Raw genomic sequence first — 19,414 nt, forward strand, 5'->3', positions numbered from 1 at the left:
TTAATGTAGGAAAATTACTGCCTGTGCAGTGGTGGGCGGATCGTGTAGTAGATAGACAAAACACTTTACATCCTGCTGGAAATTCAACTTAGATATATTCATGTAAGTTTATCCTTTCTTTCTGCATCCTTTTGTTTTTACTGTCAACATGCAGTTGGTGTCAGTGTGACTGGTATGACTAGATGACATGGCACTTCATAACACATTTCAACCGTTTTTTTTTTGTTTTGTTTTTTGATGATCATACAATAACTAAGATTAGTCTGAACACATGCTATATTGGCAAATGTTTCACATTTTTAAATGTCAGAAACACAAGTGTCAGTCTTGTTTGGCTGCATTGAGCACACTTTACTCATATTTGGTCTATTTTTGTTTCTGTCAGTGTGTTTCTTTTCTTCCTTTATGTAGGCTATAGCTGGAAAGTTGACTTTCCTGAAAATCTGCTTAACCCGACTGACTGACTGACTGACTGACTGAAAGGGTTGTTATTCTAACATACTAAATTGTATAGAATAAGTTGCACGCATTATAATAAAAAGCATGCATCAATAAGAATTGTTTTTCCAGTAGGTTCTGTAATATTATTTGTTTTAAGCGTGTACTTCAGAACAGTTCCTTGTAACCTCCAGCAGATGGAGACAGTGGCTTAGACAAAAATAAATACACCTGATAATGTTTTTGCTACATCTAATTGGTAAAATAAATCAAATTATTCATTTACCAGTTTTCAAGATTATTATTCAATAGCGTTCATGTGTTCCTTTCAGCCATCATTTTCCCTTTCAAATTGTCATTTGTGCAACATGGTTGTGAGGGGTTCAAAGCTAGTGAAAAAGGAATAGCATGAATCATTTGATGACAACCAGCTACTTTGTCAAATCATCCATTTTGTGTCAAAAGAAAATGCATACTTCTGCATTTAGACATTTTCTACAGATACAGTGATGCATCCTGGCAGCTTTCCTCATAATTATAGTTTACAGTGTTGTTTTGGAGTTGCTAGAGGGAATCCAGCTGGGTAGATGAAGTCTAAATTGAAAGCAGCTGCTTTATTTTGTCCCAGTTATGGATGTGACCGTGCATGTAAACAGATCCTGTGCAGATGTCCTTGTTATATTGGATGAAGAGAAAAATCTGAATGGCTGAACAGAAAGAGATGACAACTGATTAGTCTTTTTTTTTTTTTTTTTTCTGAGGGAAACTTCTTTTCATTATAGGTTACCAGAGGATATTTAGCTAGAGGCTATTAGAGACCTTGGAAGACAGTGTTTAAGACGCAATTATAAAGATAAATACTCATGACCATAATCAAAAGTGAAATGATAACTTTGGTGTGATTTAACAGTTTTGACTTTACAAAACTATCTTACGTTCATAAAATAATTAATAACCAAACTGTAGCCTATATTGTAATCAACATTGTCATTTTGTATCAACTTCCCTAAAGTTTCTTTCTTTATCTTTCAAAATCCATCTGAAGTGATATTTTGCCCATATTGCAAATACACTATCATGATTCATAGATGTAGAGCTGTAAATTAAGGTTTTGCTTATAAATAATAGAGTGAATACAAGGGACACTGTCTGATAATTTGCCTTTGGTATTGTTTTAAAAATGTGATGCCAAATGACCTATCCCTACACAATAACATATAAAATCTCTAAAAAACACAATATCCTGGATAAAAAAAACAAAAAAAAACACTTCACCTGTATTCACACTTGGTGTCATAAGCAAAAAGACAAATAGGCACTATTTTAATAGCCTATTAAAAACATAGTAGCCTACACATAATATGTTGTGTATTTTCATTTTATTAAAATAAGAATAAAAATGTAGTTTGTATCACATGTAGCCTAATATTTCCCGTTAGTAGAGGCGTAGTCTAGATGGAAGATCCTGCTCCTGGAATTCCATTCCGCCTTTTATCCCAGGCGCTGATAGGCTGTGTCCCAAATCCTAGTGAGCTGCCTACCTAGACACCATATTTGGGCGTCATCGTTCTGGGACGTTCCGGGTCGCTTTCCGCGTCAGCTGAGAAGAGCTCACTATGCTGTCTAGCTAGGCAGCTTACTAGGATTTGAAACAAAGCCATCGTCAGCAGTTCAACATTATCGCGCTGAAAGTGATCCGCTAGGCAGTGCATGCTGAACTTTCTGCTTGCCCATTGGAAAGTGGGACCAAGAGAACAAAACGGATATTCACAAGTCAACCATCAGTTTCTCTTGGTTGTATCTCACAAGCACTCAACAGCAGACGGGTTTTCTCTCTTTCTTTCTTTTTTTTTTTTTTTGGCAAATGAAGTCCCACCAAGCGTGGGACGGAGAAGCGACGGCGGCCTTGCTGTAAAAGAAACGCTTGAAAGTTTTGCGAAGAAATTTCCCAGTGGCTTCCAAGTGACGGACTTTGATTTTCCCAGCGGCGTGTTTGGAGTCGTGCTGGGTTGGCAGAAATGGGGACGCGGATACGTGCCCATAAACTCACTCTTTTTATTATCCCTTTGATATTTACGTCGCATCTGTTTAATGTAAGTGATTCATCTGCATTTGTATACCCTTAATATAACACTCTGTGCTGCTTTTGTGTAACAACAGGTAACTGTATCAATGGAAATGCACGGGAAAAGTTACTTAGCCAAACTTTGCGTCGTAATATAATCCATTTTTTATAACAGCATTTAGTAGGCTAAGCTGCGAATTGTATCATGTGAAAGTTATGTTGAGTTGCATTGATGTCTTACGGATATCTAAAGCTCGACTCAAGTGTAGCGTGTGTCCTAGTCCTGGTCTAATTTTATCCATAGAAACGAGCTATTCATAGTTGGTCTTACTGGCGTCTTGCGTGTCTGTATAGCCCACTTGATCAACTTTATTTATCCTTTGACACTCATTGATTTAGAGCACTTTCACTGCACACTTAGGCTATACAAAGTCATAGCGTGTGTATTCAAACGCTTATTATTGATACTAGTCAGATAACCTGATACTAATTTCCACATATTTCACGTGCACATTCATGCACATTAACTGATTTTACCTTAATATAAAATAGTTGCAACCATGGTGAAAAAGGAAGCAGTTTATCTATATATTATTTTGTGATTGTTTCCTTTCTCATGTTATGATTAAAGCAAAGCATATAAACTGCATTAATTTGATAATCTTCACATAAAAGCACAACTTCTACATTGACTTGCTTATTGACTCAATGTTTGTGCTGGGCACTCACACAGAAATTGGCACCTTTGTGAAAACTGTCTTTGAATTCTTGCTTTCATTATGACTTTGTGCAGTAAATTAGCATTAACAGGAGTAATATTCAAGAAAAGTTTGATAAAATAAAGTGGCTGAATGAGGCAAAGCAGCCGATCAAATCATCGTCTATGAGATAATAGTTTAATGTGAAAAACAAATAGGCTACCTACATCTCAAATTTCTTGGTACCTGTAATACTGTACCACTTCCAGCCTGCTGGTAGATTCATTTAGACTTTATTGCTTATGTAGGTGGAGAGTTACTGGGAGATACTGACTGAATTGATCTGTTGGAAATGGAATAGCATGTGAAATGACCTTAACAGCACATAGTCCGTTTTTAGGGTATGCTGCTCTATTTTGCATAAATTTGAGTTAAAATTACTATTGTTAGTTTGGTTCTTGTAAAGCATAAGAAACCGTACTTTCGCTGACCAAAAACCACCACCCCTCCTGTATGTTTTGGAGTCAATTTAACTAGTTTGCTGAAATTACTGCTGTCTTGGAAAGCCTTTGATGTTGAATCCTTCAAAAATTCTCTGGATCACGTGCTAACGGAAAGTCTTGTCATGTATAACTTCAGATTCTTTAAATCGGCTTGCGTTCATCTTGCATACCATGTATAATCCCTCTCTTATCATTCAGACACTGGTGAACATGAGCCTCTCTCAGTTTACTGATGTGTAGCAGGGGCCCATTGCCTTTGGTAATTTGAGATCTTTGCTGCTTTGTTTCAGGAACCACTGTGTCAGTTGCAGTATAATTGAATTAAATGGAATTAACGCCATGTGTTTTTTCCATTACAAGCTTGCCTTAAGATTTGACAAAGAGTTCAGTTGAACACTCTGGGCTTCAGTTGCCACCGGCATCCCTGGTGTCCTACTGGAATTTCAGGGTCATAAGTATCAATCAGCACTGACAAAACCCCAATAAAAGCACTTTATTACCTTTTAGTTTACTGACACAATCAAGTGCTCCCTCCCTGCTGTTAACTATCAATGGCCTGGTAATTGAGAGATGATCCTTTGCTATTTATTGACACATGTAATTTTTGGGTTAAACTGGCTATTTGTGAGGTCGTTGAAGTTTTGTGTGATGATAAAGAGTTGCAAGTGGGTTCACGCCCAGTGTCGTTCCTTTTGCTTTTAGCTTGTTTGACCTTTCTTTTTGAGATGAAGAAAAAAAGTAGGAAACTCTTTTGAGAGATGTACTAGACCTGCAGTTATCGATTAACAAAGTTTCAGTTCACTCAAGCAAATCAGGTTTTTGTTAGTTTGAAACTGTGTTTATTGTAAGTTCTACTTAATACCGAACCCTTGATTTAAAGAGATGGTTCACTCAAAAAATAAAGATTCTGGAAGAATTTACTCACGCATCTCGTTCCAAACATGTATGGCTTTTTATATTCTGTGGAACACATTTGGAAATATTTCAGTGTTTTTGGACCCCATTGACTCTTACTATATGGACAAAAACAGTTGAAACATTCCTCAAAGTATCTTTTTTAGTTGTTGAAAACTACATGAGGGTGAGTAAATAATGACAGAATCGTAATTTTTGTGCTAGCTATCCCTTTAAAAAGGCAGATTGTTATTATTAGCTCTGTTTTCGACTCCACAAAGCCTTTTAAGTGTTCAAGTTTGTCCCGTGATATCCAGCGTTACAATGTGCTATTTTATTTTGAGATGGTTCTCTTATTAGAGACTCACAAATATACTCTGACTTCATCTAGGTAGGATTTTAAAGTAGGTCTGGTTTCCTATGGATATTTTCAGTTACCTGCTCCAGACTGTAGTTACACGCTCAGTTCTGTTATGTCTTTCACCGTCTTGGCCTCCCAAGTATGCCCACATTTACTGTATCTTATGTAATATCTAGATATAGTCCAGCCATCCTAGTCAATTTAACACCCATACGGTCTTCCAAGTAAGCACAGAGGCATCTAGCGCACAGCGTTGGGATAACTGGGCCCGTGTTCAATGAGATTTTTAGGACAGGAGATTATTAATGATCCCAGTGTGTGCTTTTATATATCTTGTTTGTGAGCTGCTTGTCAACCTATTATGGTCTTTTACATTCAGCAAATGCTAGGTACTTAAATTAATTGCAGTAAAATCACACACTTTGAAATGGTATTTATGGCATAATAGAAAAATATATGCTAGTATAATCTGAGATCTCTCTGGGCTCTTATGGTGTGTTCACACTCGGCAGGTTTTGTTCGATTAAAACGAACTCTGGTGCAATTGCTCTGTTTGTGCGGTTCATTTGATCAGTTCAGTGTGAACGCTGCCCTCCGAACCCATGCGCACCAAACAAGCGGAGACCCCTGAAAAGTTGGGTCTCGGTCCGCTTCTATGCGAACTTTGATGTGGTTCGACTGAAATATGAACGCAACACATTCATACACGGCGTCAGAAACGCTGTGTCCTTTCAGCAGATCTTCGTTTGTGTGAAACGGAAGAATTCCTGCCGTTGTTTTGACTCTTATAAACACTCCATGAGTTTTCAGCAGGTCAAAATGCCATTGTACGTACATTTATCCCAGCACACAGCAATGTTTTGGATGTTCGGTAAGTTCTGCCACATATAGCCTATATATCTTCTTTTTTTTTTTTTTTATCTTTAGGTTCGGTCTTAAAAATGGCAGTGTGAACGCTTAGCGAACTAGGACTAAATGTATCATTTTCTTTTTTTTGGTCCAGACCAAAAGAACCAAGAGAACAGAACTACACGTGTGAATACACCCTTAGATTTACATTTGTGCATTTGACAGAAGCTTTAATACAAAGTGATTTGTGTTGCAAGTTTATTAATAGTGCATGCATTTCTTGTGAATCGAACCCATAACCTTGTGTTATATAAGCAACCTTCCATTGCTTGCGTTTTGTGTTTAAAGTCAATATGAAATGAAAATGAATTCAATCTTGCATTTTGTAAATGCACGTTATTGCTCTTATTGGGAACTATTCATTCATTCATATGTTTAATTAACCCGCTTAAACCCCTTCCTTCCACAATCATGTTCAAGCTTGGATTCATTTTTTAGGACAATTGCCACATGTCAAAATTCAATAAACAACCGATGAGTAGAACCAGGCTCCCGCCCTAGATTTTCTTTTCTTTTTTGATGCTGTTACACTCGGATGTACGTCACAATACGGTACGTCTGTTACTATCTTTTCATCACAACTTTTGGTTTGGTTTATGCCCTCTTTTGGCTTTGGTCGTAAGTGGTGTGGATAATTTATAGAAGTTGCTGAATGTAAACGTACTGTATTGGCACATCTGGAGAACAGCCTGTGCTGCTGTTATTTTTTTCTGTTGTGAAGTGACTTCAGGTTGGATTGGGGTCAAAGTGGTTAGAACAGCATTTTTTATGTGCTGATGTATCGACTCAAGATTTAGAAATTTTTGTATTGTTTTGTGTTATAAATAAGTGCTTCGTTTTAAAAAGTACAATCATGTGTATCCTTTAAATTCAATTTGCCAAAGATTGTTCCCACCCATATCTGTGATCTACTTGCACACATAAATTCCCCCACCCGTTCCGCTTCGTCTGCAGGTAACCTGTGGTACAGCACTGTGGGAATCTTCATCTTTCATTTGCCAGCTGTCTGTGATAGAGCAGGAGGCAGACCCCAAACACAGCTGCAGTTCAGCTGGTATTGTAACCCTCGCAAGTGCAGACATGAGTGCTCATTGTGTGGCTTGATGCTTCATAAGAAGCGCCTATATTCTGACCGACCTATACCCATAAATGCAAATTTAAGTTCTTTTCTTGATCAGTTATGTCCCACTTTCCCATGCCATGTCAAAACCAATAGGGTCACAACAAGAAGTGCTTGATATATTGCTGCCATTTCAGTGCACAACGTGTTCCTTGGTTGTCGGAAAGCGGTCACCTTCAGAAATAACGATGGTGCAATTACAGCAACACCAAGATCAGTTCAGTTTCCAGAGAATATGCATACTGATAAATTGCACTGCAAGTGAATTGATCTAAAATCCTGTGCTCATTACATAATTACATAATTAGATAGTTTTGTTTTTGATGAAGTGCTAAATAGTGTCTCAGATCCCTGAAAGGCTTTATATTTGTCTGTTCTTTGGAAAATTGACATTTTTTAGACTTCTATGGGAACAACCTGAATGTCTCTCTTTATTGCCTAGAGCATGAGTCATGTATTGTTATGCATAATTTGCTGTACTAAAAATATCTTTATGGATTTGACCAAAACTAGAAAAAGATGTTCTGTGGAGTATAACCATTTATGGATTATTATTATTATTTTTCTCTAAGGCTCCATAACATATCGGTAGCAAATTGGTTCTTGGATGATATTAGAGATTTTTTTTTAATGTAATTATTGTTATTTTTTTAATTCATATTTAATTGTTCATTCTCATTTACCTTATTTATACATTAACATTACCTTTGCTATCATCTAACACGGAAAGTAAATCATTTATTAATAAATGTTGTATGTAATCTTAAAGGCCCCCTGAAATGAAAATGTAAGTTTTCTAGCTTAGAAAAAGTTATAAATAAGCTGATGCGTTCCAAAACAATGACAAAATTCGCGTTTAGGAGAGAGTCCCTCACTTCCGCTAAAATGGATCACAGATTTTTATGACATCACTGTGGACTTCAGCTTCTCATCACATCTTTGTCCAATCAAATGCTCTCTAGAATCTAAAGCGTACCGCCCCATATGCTACAAATACCACCTGGCCAAAGCGACCGATGACACGTCAAAGAGCAATATTGGTTGGAGATGTGTGTTCTGTTGCTCAAACAAGTTTTATTCCATTTTCCAACTGTACGTTCGTTACCATGAAATGGTACACACCTTGAATCCAACGTGTCATCAGCACTCGGATTCGCTTCCATATTGGTGTCAAGTAGGTAAACTAAACACTATTGGCTATTTAAAAAGGGGGAGGAGCCATTCAATATGTCCTTCCTTAGCTTCCTGTTTCAGTCGTAATTACGTCAACGCATCATATAAAGCTGTGCGTTCCAAGGCACTTCAGTTGGCCTTTAGCAAATCTCAAAATTAATATCCATTTTTCATTATATTTTATTACAGAATTTCATTGTAAGTACATTTGATAATGCTGTGATGCCCAAATTCATTCTTTGCATTTAAAACAAACAAGTCGTTAGTTTTTTTTTCTACATTTATTTTGACAAAATAATATATCATTTTATTATCAGCTATTTATCTGCTATCAGCAATAACATGTAAATAATACATTTACTCCATCCAGATTTCTAATATTGCTCCATCCCTTTATTTTCTCTTGAGGCTACAGTATGCCTACATTATATCTGCAATAAGTATGAGTGCACTGGTCTTCTGTATCATCAGTATAGCATCCTTATGTATGATATCAACATTTCCATATCACTCAATAAAGATGGCTTTTGTCAGTGCTTGCTGTAAGTTGTAAAGAGTGTCTTGTGAAAACAGCGTGTGAATGAAGTTCTCAGCAGAGACCTCTTCTTCCATTAATCTTCGACAAGCCTCGGCCTGCCCCAGAAAGAAAGGCGCTACTTTTTCCGAGCCTCCTGCAACCCCCATAGGATGTGAGTTCTCCCAGGCTGTTATTACACCACTGAGATCATGTTGAGAAAGAAAAAAGAATTTCAGTGCCCTCAGGTCACAGTATATGTCACAGCGATAGGAAAATAAAACCGAGAAGATAGACGTTGGAGCACTTGATTTTGTAAACATTCCTTTTATCAATTTACAAGAAAAGAGCCAAAAAGATAAATCTCATCTTTGTGGTCTTTTATGTTCACCAAAAACCAGACATAACAAAGACTTGCTTTGCAGTGTTTAACCAAAACAAAAGCGTAAATGTGCGTCTAAGTGACATTTTAACAAGAGCCGTTGACCTAGTGTACTCTGGATATGGTGATTTGAGTGCGCTGTTGGTGATGTACTTCCTTTTGAAGTGGTTGCCAGGGTCTGTCATGTTTTGCCGCGCTGCTATTGGTTCCTTTGAGTGTTTGGGCCTCTATTCAGTGTATCTGCCACCTTCTCTACACCACTCTGCTCGCTGGGTTCAGCCGGAGAGGCCACAGATAAAACTAGTTGAGCCACCCAGGAGGCTGATGTACATTAGCATGTCAACAGCTCCTCTACAGGAGCTGGGCACTTCTGGCTCTTGGCTGTTGGCAAGCAGTGCTTCTCTTTGTCATTCAGATGAGAGAGTCGAGAAGTGAGGTAATTCTTGTGTTGGCTTACGGGTGAGGGTGTGGCTATAAAAAGATTAAATCTCACCTGACCAAATACTTGCCAGTAATATTTCATTGTGTTTCTTTTGGCGGATTGGCTATTGACATATGACACAAGTCCTCTGTGAAGGACTTTACAGTCCTTGGTTCCCTTCAATGTGTGCTCTGTGATAAGAGGAGATCTGCACTCTTCCAGTAGAGGATATCTGCACGGCCAAATGTGGCAGTAACACTGATTTCAGTGAATGTCTTTCGCAAAGTTGCTGACTCATCATCCTGCCAGGGAACTTAAGTTCTAAATTATCTATGAGAGGCAAAAGCCCTTTCCCAATAGCAAAGTTTACTCAGGCTTTCCTGTGAGGCTTTCCTGTACTACAGGGACACAGAAGCAATCTTAGAATCTATGATAATAATTATTGAATTAATTAATCAAATCTGAAAATGCTTTGTAAGCTGTGTATGTCATATGTTTGCATTGTTATTAGCTATGTTTTTGTTTTTATTTTATCTTTTTCTGTACAGCACTTTGGTTCCACTTGTGGTGTTGAAAGTGCTCTATAAATAGAGTTGAGTTGAGACTAATCTTGAGAGTATTCATTTATTTATCTTTTTCAACTTATATTTTATATATTAACATTGATTTGTAAAATAAGAAATACGTAGGTCACGTTATTATTCATTGAAGCACAGCATGCTCTCTAAAACATTCTCAAATCAAGCTGTAGAATTCAGAAAATGAATCTTTTTCTTAATTTTTAACATTAAACTTGTTAAACTTTTTGATACCACTGTATATTTGCCTAGTTATTTCCCTTCACAATCATATCACAGTTCTGCTTTAATTTTGTACTGCTTTTTTAAACAGAGTTCCAATGTTAAAGAAGATAAATGAAGATGATGTATCCATATAATGTCAGGTGCAATACAAGTGTGAGGCAGTTGGTTGAAGCAATCCTTGCGTTTGCATTAGCACGCTCGGATTAACATCAGGCATACCTGGTACCAAGCTATAAGAGCAAACATGTTTAAACTTGAATAATGAAATTACTTGAGAGCCACCTGCTCTTGATGCTGCCAAAACCACATCCCACACTGCAAACTTCTCATAACCTTCAGATCTCGCATTTATATTTCCATGACCAGAAGTTTCAGTGCTTTGCTGCAAAGTTTTCCATGTAGGAACTTTGCCTCTGATGGTTCCAGGCCATATATTTTATGCCAAAGTCCTCTAATGGAAAAAGTACAATCCCACTACAATCCCACTCTGAAACCTGTTAAAGCAGACCACTGTGTTTACTCAAGGCATGTTATGATTGGTGCAGATACCACAGGCCTTCAGCTATGTGCTCTCTTATCCAACGGCAAGGGAGTAGCTGACAGTTTGCTTTTGCTCACTTTATTTGAACCTCAAAAGTGTTCTGATTTATCTATCCCTTCCTATATCCATTATAACCACTTTGAGCTCCTATATAATCATTGTTTACAGTGTTTTTGACCTACTCGCATGTGTATTGAATGCTGGCATGAACAGTGGGAAAGAAACCTGAGCTATTGTCTGAGATAGGAGGAATGTTGTGAATCCTGTGTGGTTAAGTGCTTTGGCAGAATTAAATTACCGCAACGCATCAGTTTGGCCTCTGTTGTGGCCAGAGGTCGAATTTTACTTGTTATTTTTGTTATTTTTCTAATATGTCAGGGGAATGTCCTTAATCACCAATCAAAGAAATATCATACCTTCTGTTCTCTTCTTTTTAAAGAATGTCAAAAGATGGTTTTGAACCATTCTCCATTTAGAACAAGCATGAAAAATGCCGAAACCTTCATTGACTGTGCGCAGTGCATTTACAATGTTGTGTTCTGATTGGTCAATCGTTGTTATTTATAGTTCGTAAATGATCATATAGAGAATTTTACAATTTTATTTCTATTAGTACATAAGTTTTACATAATACACAACACTGTTAATCTAATGGGGATGGTAAGGGTGGTTTTACAGAAGGGAAGCTTTTCCCTCGCATTCCCCTGCAAAACAAACCCTGGTCATGCCCATTAACTGCTTTTTAGACCCAATTTTAAAGGTATACTCAATTATTTCAATATTGTTTGCACTTTTGTGTTTTGTTAGAATTGTAGCTCATGCAAGTTCATTACTTGTGCATGAATTGATCATTATGTATTCTAATGACAGTGTTGGAACCCAGCCAAATTAAAAAAAATTTTGACTCATCATTAATGATGAATGACTGATGATCCATGTCTCGTGGACATGGACATCTTCAATAACAGTACTGGTATTATGCATTCTTTATGCATGCATGTTGAATGTTTGTGGTTTTCAGACTAAACTGGCCTAGTGCAATTTTCCCTCCACCCACACATCATGACCTAAAGCCGGGGACACACTTAATGACTGTAAGGCCGATTATGAATGTAATTTGATACTTACGACTGATCATGTCCAAACGCGCGGGATCAGAGACAGTAGCGCTCAGACGCTGTTCACAGTCAGTGTTTAAAATCTACTCCAGTCATTGGAAACAGTCTGTAAGTGTGTTCAGTTCAATCTTAGAATGTTTCAGCTAGTCGTTAAGTGTGTCCCCGGCTTAAACTGCAATTTCACCCTTACAGTGACAGTCATCTCCTTACCATAAATGCTGAGAATATTTATAAATAGAGTTTGTGTAAAAGAGCTGATCATTGATTTCCCCCTCACCCGGACTATCCTGGCCTTTAGGTCAAGATGAATGTGAAAATGATTTTTAAAGATGAAATAAAATAGACCATTTAAAAAAATCACACTTGCCAATTAGGCTTTCTAGCATTAATATTAGGCTATTATAAGCAACGTTTTAGTTGAGGACTCAAATTTATATTTGACTAAAATTACCAGACTTCCACTTTTAACAGTTACTAACTTTAATTCTTCAAAGTTTCCAAAGCAGAAAAAGAATAATGTGGAACATGGAAATATAATGTAGATGTCCAAACAATAAACATTGCGTTTCCATGTCAACTAGCCGCAGTTGGCGAGCAGCAGCAGGGAGCGACATTTCAAACCAGAGGTTCTTAATTACCCTGGACTTTATAACTATCTTTAACTTAGAGCCAGCAAAAGCAATTATCCTTTAAACCAGATAATTAAACAGCCCTTCCAGTGGTGATTGATGACTAACTAGAAGTCCTGCTGCTGTGGAGCAGATTTCTAGCCGCTAGAAAAACTCGAGGCCTTGGCGTTACCTCCAGGCCTCTATTGTGGTCTTGACATGGGCATAAAGTGTAGTATCAGGAGCACACTACTATTGAGATCTGGCACAGAGGAGAGACTCGCTGAGTCAAATTCCTTGGCACAAGAGCTGCATGTAGGCACAAGTTTACTGCACTTTGTTCTTTTGTGGGGAAAACCTGCAGCGTGGAGATTAGGAACAGAAGACTCAATTACTAGTAGTGTTTCACGATATACTGGTACTAGAAAGGTATCACGAGACCCTGCTATTAAAAATGGTACGGTTCCACATTTTATTAGTACCGGTACTTTAAGAATGACGGCATTATAATAAGAGCCGTATTTCTTAACTTGCATCGACATGACAGCAGGAGTCAGGACGTGTGTGTGCAAAACTCTGCTTCCTCTCCCTGCAGCAGGAGTGAAATATATCCGCAAAGAAACATGCATGCATACAACATAAAGTGCATGACGTGTTTGATGTTGAAAAGGGTTAAGTAGAGTTGGCCTCCAAAAATAACTCAATGTGCTACTCGCACTGCTGGGCTCAGACCGCCTTTCACAGCATGCGATCGCAAATTCAGTTCTCATTTGCGGATTATTGTGCTTGAACGGTCAAAAGTGTATACGTTCTGACGAGGCAAACGTAGTCTGTATGACTAAAGTGAACGTAAATGGTTTAGAAATAAATCTGATGTGTTCCAGTGTATTATATTAGTGCAGCTCTTAAAGTGACAACAGCCTAATAAATCGTTGCTGTCTGTGTAATGTTAATCAAACATCAAAAGAAAAGAGAAAATCACTTGCTGCTTGACTGAATAGCTTTAATATGTTTATTAAGAATCAGTGTATAGTTAATTTATAGAGGATAGAGGTTTTTTTTCTTTCCCGTATCGACTATTTATCGAGATCGAGATATTTTAGTCAGTCATCGTATCGAAGCCATAATTTTGGTATCGTGATAACACAAATTACTAGCCTTTGTTTTTTGACATGTTGGGACAGAATGAGATTTATCATAATTACACATTATTTTATTTGGCAAGAGGCAAAGAACAGAAAGTGCACTGATGGCTGACTTTAAGTCAACATGAAAATTTGTTCTTGAAAAATTGACCCGAATGATTAATGCACATTCCTAATAAATGAATGACAGACAGACAGACAGTGGTTAAAGAGAGACCCCTGACATGATTGTAAAGCTCTTTGGATGTACAGTAGTGCATATGAAAGCGCTATATAAATGCTTCATTCAATCATTCTTTCAAACTGTGCATGATTCATAGGTGTGCATTATTACAAATAAAAGTCTTCATAATCTATTATCTAAATGTAACACATTGTATCATGGGAATAAATGGGTTGTGAATTTTATTTATTTTTAAATTAATTGAAGTTGTGGCTGGAGAACATGTCTTTGCCTTTGAATAATTACGGATTTATAGTTTTTGTTGGTTAAATTATTGATTTTCATTATACTGATTGATTGATTGATCATGCCACTATGAACTGTTCAGTGGCATTTTATGCTGCTGAATCAATCTCTTGAATGTAAAAACTGCCTTTTCTCATGGACAGGTTTTTTTTTTTTTTTTTTTGTGCCTGTAATTAGCCGGAAGGAAATTGAATTTCACATCTGTTTCCAATGAATGGGCAGGTAAGGCCCCTCACTTTCCTTTATGTGAGATGTCTCCCCTGGCACACAGATGTTGAGCTGGAGGTATGGCTGTTACTGTGAGAAGAAGATAAAAAGGCTGGTGTATTTCTTAACTGGGAGGGCAGAGGTCTTTCAGTAGCTTCTCGTTTGTATGTTCAAACTTTTTCCTGTTACCTAGAGATTCCCCTTGCCTAGTTGGCTCAGCGTACAATAAATACGTTGCTAATAACCTTGCAAATCTCTGTCTGTTTATTTTAACAGAAGAGACTGGTTTTGTGCTTTGTTATTGTTTCCAGCTTCATTATTAAGTGATTGTTTACTTTGGACGATTTAGGAAGGAAGGGTGAATAAGTTATGTTTAATTTTAGTCTGGGAGCTTTATCAGGTTTTTCATTGCACAAGATCAAACAGGCGTGGTGCAGTCTGGGGGAATTCCTTCCTTAAGCAGCCATCATGGACAATAGAGCTGTGTATACACTGTGGTGTCAGTACATCTACCATCTAAATATCATTGTTAGCGATTTCAGATGCTGATATTGTTTGTTGCACATTTCAGTTCCTAAAGGCATTTAATGTAATGTCATTTGGAAAATGAAAAAAACTATTCATTAAGAGTCTCAAACAAATTTGTTCTCAAATGCCTCTTTGAAAGCTCCCAGTGAGCCATTAAGCAGATGCCATAAATCCATTACTGCCAATTGTTTTTGCATGTTTAGAGTAATGGAAGAGACCATGAAGAGACTTCCAATGTTTTTTTTTTTTTTTTTTTTTTCATCTTTGTGCTCAAGTAACCTTCGTTCTGACAGACTCTTTTAAGATTTCCCTTATCCTGAACCTAAAAAAAAAAAAATTCCCCTTATCCTCTTCACATTTTCCCCTTGATAGCAACATATGTGCTCTTTTGAGAGTTTACGCAGCATGCGAGTTACGATCTAGGTGTTACTAGTCCTTGTCAGAAAATAATTCAATGATAGAGTGGTTACCTAAACATATTCTGTAGAGGCTGGTTGGTCTTCAGCTGTCTGTTAAATATTAAATATTAAAATGCATGAGAAAGATACAGAATATGTTTGATTGATTGATGTGATTCTTGTCAGAAATGTTTTTCACAATAATTCATACACAATTTCGGCATAAACTTCAGCTAGTTTAAGTGGATTTAAGAGTGAGTTTAGCAAGACAAACTGATTTTTTTACTTACTTTCTGCAGGCTATGTATATTAAATTTATCATTGTCACTCACCGACTCATGAGTGTTAAGAACAGACGGTTGCATTACACGGTATTTTGAACTGGCTAATATAAGCACACTTTAAATTAGCATGCATGATACATTTAAATGGCTTTGTATTCTCTGGGAAAACATTGGATATGCTGTTCTAAGTTTGCCTATTCAAAATCAGAACTGATACATCTGTCTTTTTAAGGTAGCTGAAGTAATATAATGAATTTAGACATACTTTGAAACCATCATTACTTGATCGTTCAACTTCTTTCAAGCCATTACTGATTTTTGGAAACATCGGCCACCGTTGGATAAAGTTCAAGAAACGCTTAAATCAGGATGTTGCCATTCAAATCATTGTAAAAACATTTCAAACCTCAGGTAGTTTAATTTGGACAAGTATTGCGACTGGGCCAGTTTATCTCCAGCCTTGCAGCTTTCCAGCTTTTCATTCATAATCATAATCCTAATCAAAACCATTGTCCATTGTCATCACTTTATAGTACTTAGAATCTGACTGCTGTGTCTAGTTTTGGAGAATGGATGTATTTGGTGATGTGACATGCTTTTTTTATATGTGCAGGGTTCATACAAGGAGGAGTAAACCGTCTTAAAGTATGTTTATTTTGTCAGTCATAATTCTGAAGTACATGTGTAACACAGCTGTTTTAGCTGCTGTTGAATGGATTTTGAAATGGGAAACATATGGTGTGACACAATCTAGTGGGTTTTCAAAGAGACAATTGTTTGGACACCTTTGTGGTAAAGCTTTCTTAACTCAACCAGGAAGACTAAATGACTCACTGAAAGACACAAAAAGGTCAAAAGGTGGGTTTACCTTGTAACTTTTACAAAGCTTTTTCGATGTTTACAGTTTTTTTTTCATTGGTTGTCAAAGAGGCATGGTGGCCATATGTCAGCTAGTTAGGAATTTTGTTATAGCATAGTTTGGTTTGTCTCAATTCATTTTCAAGAACTTAGGCTGTTGCTGATGTGTTCCAACATTTTTACGTGTTATGTGCACTTATTAATAGACTCACTCATTAGTAGGCTGTTTTTCCCTATCTTATTCTTTACTTGTACTTCTGTATCCTCCATTCTTGTACAGTATATTAGACTTTGAAGCAGTCTAAGCTGTCAGCTGTTAAAGCTTGTAAAAAAAAAAAAACCTGGCTTAAGTAAGGAGAAGATACTTTAGTTTCTTCTCACAATTTTGTGTAAACTATTTCTGGGGCCTCAAGATTCTCCAGAATTCTGACCCAGCCAGTTTAGAGATAATCCTGCAGATTCTGACTGGCCAACTCCTTGATCCTTTGTCAGTGGGTGACAAGGGGAGGCTAAACCCAAGGATTTAAAACGGAGAATGGAGCTAGAATGAGCCAATCAGAGGACAAGTATTTCAAGCAGACAATGTGGGCACCTGATCCCCTCTCACATGCAGAAGCGAAATAATTGGCTGCAGGAATGTTCAAATACACTACCCTTCAAAAGTAAGATATTTTGTATTTTAATATTTGTATTCAACAAGAGTGCATTAACTTGATCAAAAGTGTCAGTAAAGACTTCTACATTGTTTCAAAAAATATTTTTATCAAATGCTGTTCTTTTGAGCTATTCATCAAAGAATCATGAAACGAGTGTTGCACGGTATCCACAAAAATATCATACGGCACAACTGTTGTTTTTTTTTAACATTGATAATAAGAAAAGTTTCTTGAGCACCAAATCAGCATATTTGATTGATTTCTGAAGAATCATATGACACTGAAACCTGAGTAATGATGCTGAAAATTCAGCTTTGTCATCAAAGGAATAAATATATTTTAAAATATATTAAAATAGAAAACAATTGTTAAATTGTAATAATTGTAGTTAGATTGCAAGTGAAGTGTCCGTACTGAATGTGTGCGTTTGAGTGGAGGAGAGCATGAGAAAGGGAGTATTTGCTTTTCTATAGTAAATAATAAATAAAACGTAATTTTGTGGCAAAAAACATGGAAATAATTAGCTGTTTTTATCAAGTCAAGTCACATTTATTTATATAGCGCTTTTTACAATACAGATTGTTTCAAAGCAGCTTTACAGAGATAACAGGAAAATAATGCAAAAAATGTGTTTCCAGAAGAAAATATCATCACAGTCCAGCTTAAGTATGTTCAGTGATGTTTCATTTTTGTTTTAAAAAAAGTTATTAATTTAGTTTATATATATATATATATATATATATATATATATATATACAGTGAGGAAAATAAGTATTTGAACACCCTGCTATTTTGCAAGTTCTCCCACTTAGAAATCATGGAGGGGTCTGAAATTGTCATCGTAGGTGCATGTCCACTGTGAGAGACATAATAAATAAAAAAATTATCCAGAAATCACAATGTATGATTTTTTTAAACTATTTATTTGTATGATACAGCTGCAAATAAGTATTTGAACACCTGAGAAAATCAATGTTAATATTTGGTACAGTAGCCTTTGTTTGCAATTACAGAGGTCAAACGTTTCCTGTAGTTTTTCACCAGGTTTGCACACACTGCAGGAGGGATTTTGGCCCACTCCTCCACATAGATCTTCTCTAGATCAGTCAGGTTTCTGGGCTGTCGCTGAGAAACACGGAGTTTGAGCTCCCTCCAAAGATTCTCTATTGGGTTTAGGTCTGGAGACTGGCTAGGCCACGCCAGAACCTTGATATGTTTCTTACAGAGCCACTCCTTGGTTATCCTGGCTGTGTGCTTCGGGTCATTGTCATGTTGGAAGACCCAGCCTCGACCCATCTTCAATGCTCTAACTGAGGGAAGGAGGTTGTTCCCCAAAATCTCGCAATACATGGCCCCGGTCATCCTCTCCTTAATACAGTGCAGTCACCCTGTCCCATGTGCAGAAAAACACCCCCAAAGCATGATGCTACCACCCCCATGCTTCACAGTAGGGATGGTGTTCTTGGGATGGTACTCATCATTCTTCTTCCTCCAAACACGTTTAGTGGAATTATGACCAAAAAGTTCTATTTTGGTCTCATCTGACCACATGACTTTCTCCCATGACTCCTCTGGATCATCCAAATGGTCATTGGCAAACTTAAGACGGGCCTTGACATGTGCTGGTTTAATCAGGGGAACCTTCCGTGCCATGCATGATTTCAAACCATGACGTTTTAGTGTATTACCAACAGTAACCTTAGAAACGGTGGTCCCAGCTCTTTTCAGGTCATTGACCAGCTCCTCCTGTGTAGTTCTGGGCTGATTTCTCACCTTTCTTAGGATCATTGAGACCCCACGAGGTGAGATCTTGCATGGAGCCCCAGTCCGAGGGAGATTGACAGTAATGTTTAGCTTCTTCCATTTTCTAATGATTGCTCCAACAGTGGACCTTTTTTCACCAAGCTGCTTGGCAATTTCCCCGTAGCCCTTTCCAGCCTTGTGGAGGTGTACAATTTTGTCTCTAGTGTCTTTGGACAGCTCTTTGGTCTTGGCCATGTTAGTAGTTGGATTCTTACTGATTGTATGGGGTGGACAGGTGTCTTTATGCAGCTAACGACCTCAAACAGGTGCATCTAATAGGGGTTATGCGGAACATACTTCCGGGTTCTACAAAACGGGTATAACTACTTCCGGTCGTCAGCTTCTGAGGTAAACACAGCGTAGGAATGGCGACCTTTTATAGCCGGTGTTTACACGAGCTACCCATTCTATCCATTTCAGATGTACATCGTATTGCCAAACGGACGTCCAGAGCCCCGAGTACTCCGTTAGATAAAGGATTTAAGTTTTTACGCCTCCTCATTTATTCATGATTATGA

The 19,414-nt window shown here is 37.4% G+C and overlaps 1 protein-coding gene across 9 annotated transcripts in view; it reads left to right on the forward strand.

Moving 5' to 3' along the window:
• The first annotated feature begins 2,143 nt into the window (after positions 1-2,143).
• The window catches only part of hspg2 (heparan sulfate proteoglycan 2), a 116,307-nt gene continuing 99,036 nt past the window's right edge, over positions 2,144-19,414 (forward strand). For all 9 annotated transcript variants that reach the window (XM_084429068.1, XM_084429069.1, XM_084429071.1 and 6 more), the window contains exon 1: positions 2,144-2,531. In XM_084429068.1, coding sequence (XP_084285194.1) covers positions 2,457-2,531 — 75 coding nt within the window. In that variant the 5' untranslated portion in view covers positions 2,144-2,456. The remainder of the gene's footprint in view (positions 2,532-19,414) is intronic.

The sequence above is a fragment of the Rutilus rutilus genome (genome assembly GCF_951802725.1).
Source record: "Rutilus rutilus genome assembly, chromosome: 13".
Classification (NCBI taxonomy): Eukaryota; Metazoa; Chordata; class Actinopteri; order Cypriniformes; family Leuciscidae; genus Rutilus; species Rutilus rutilus.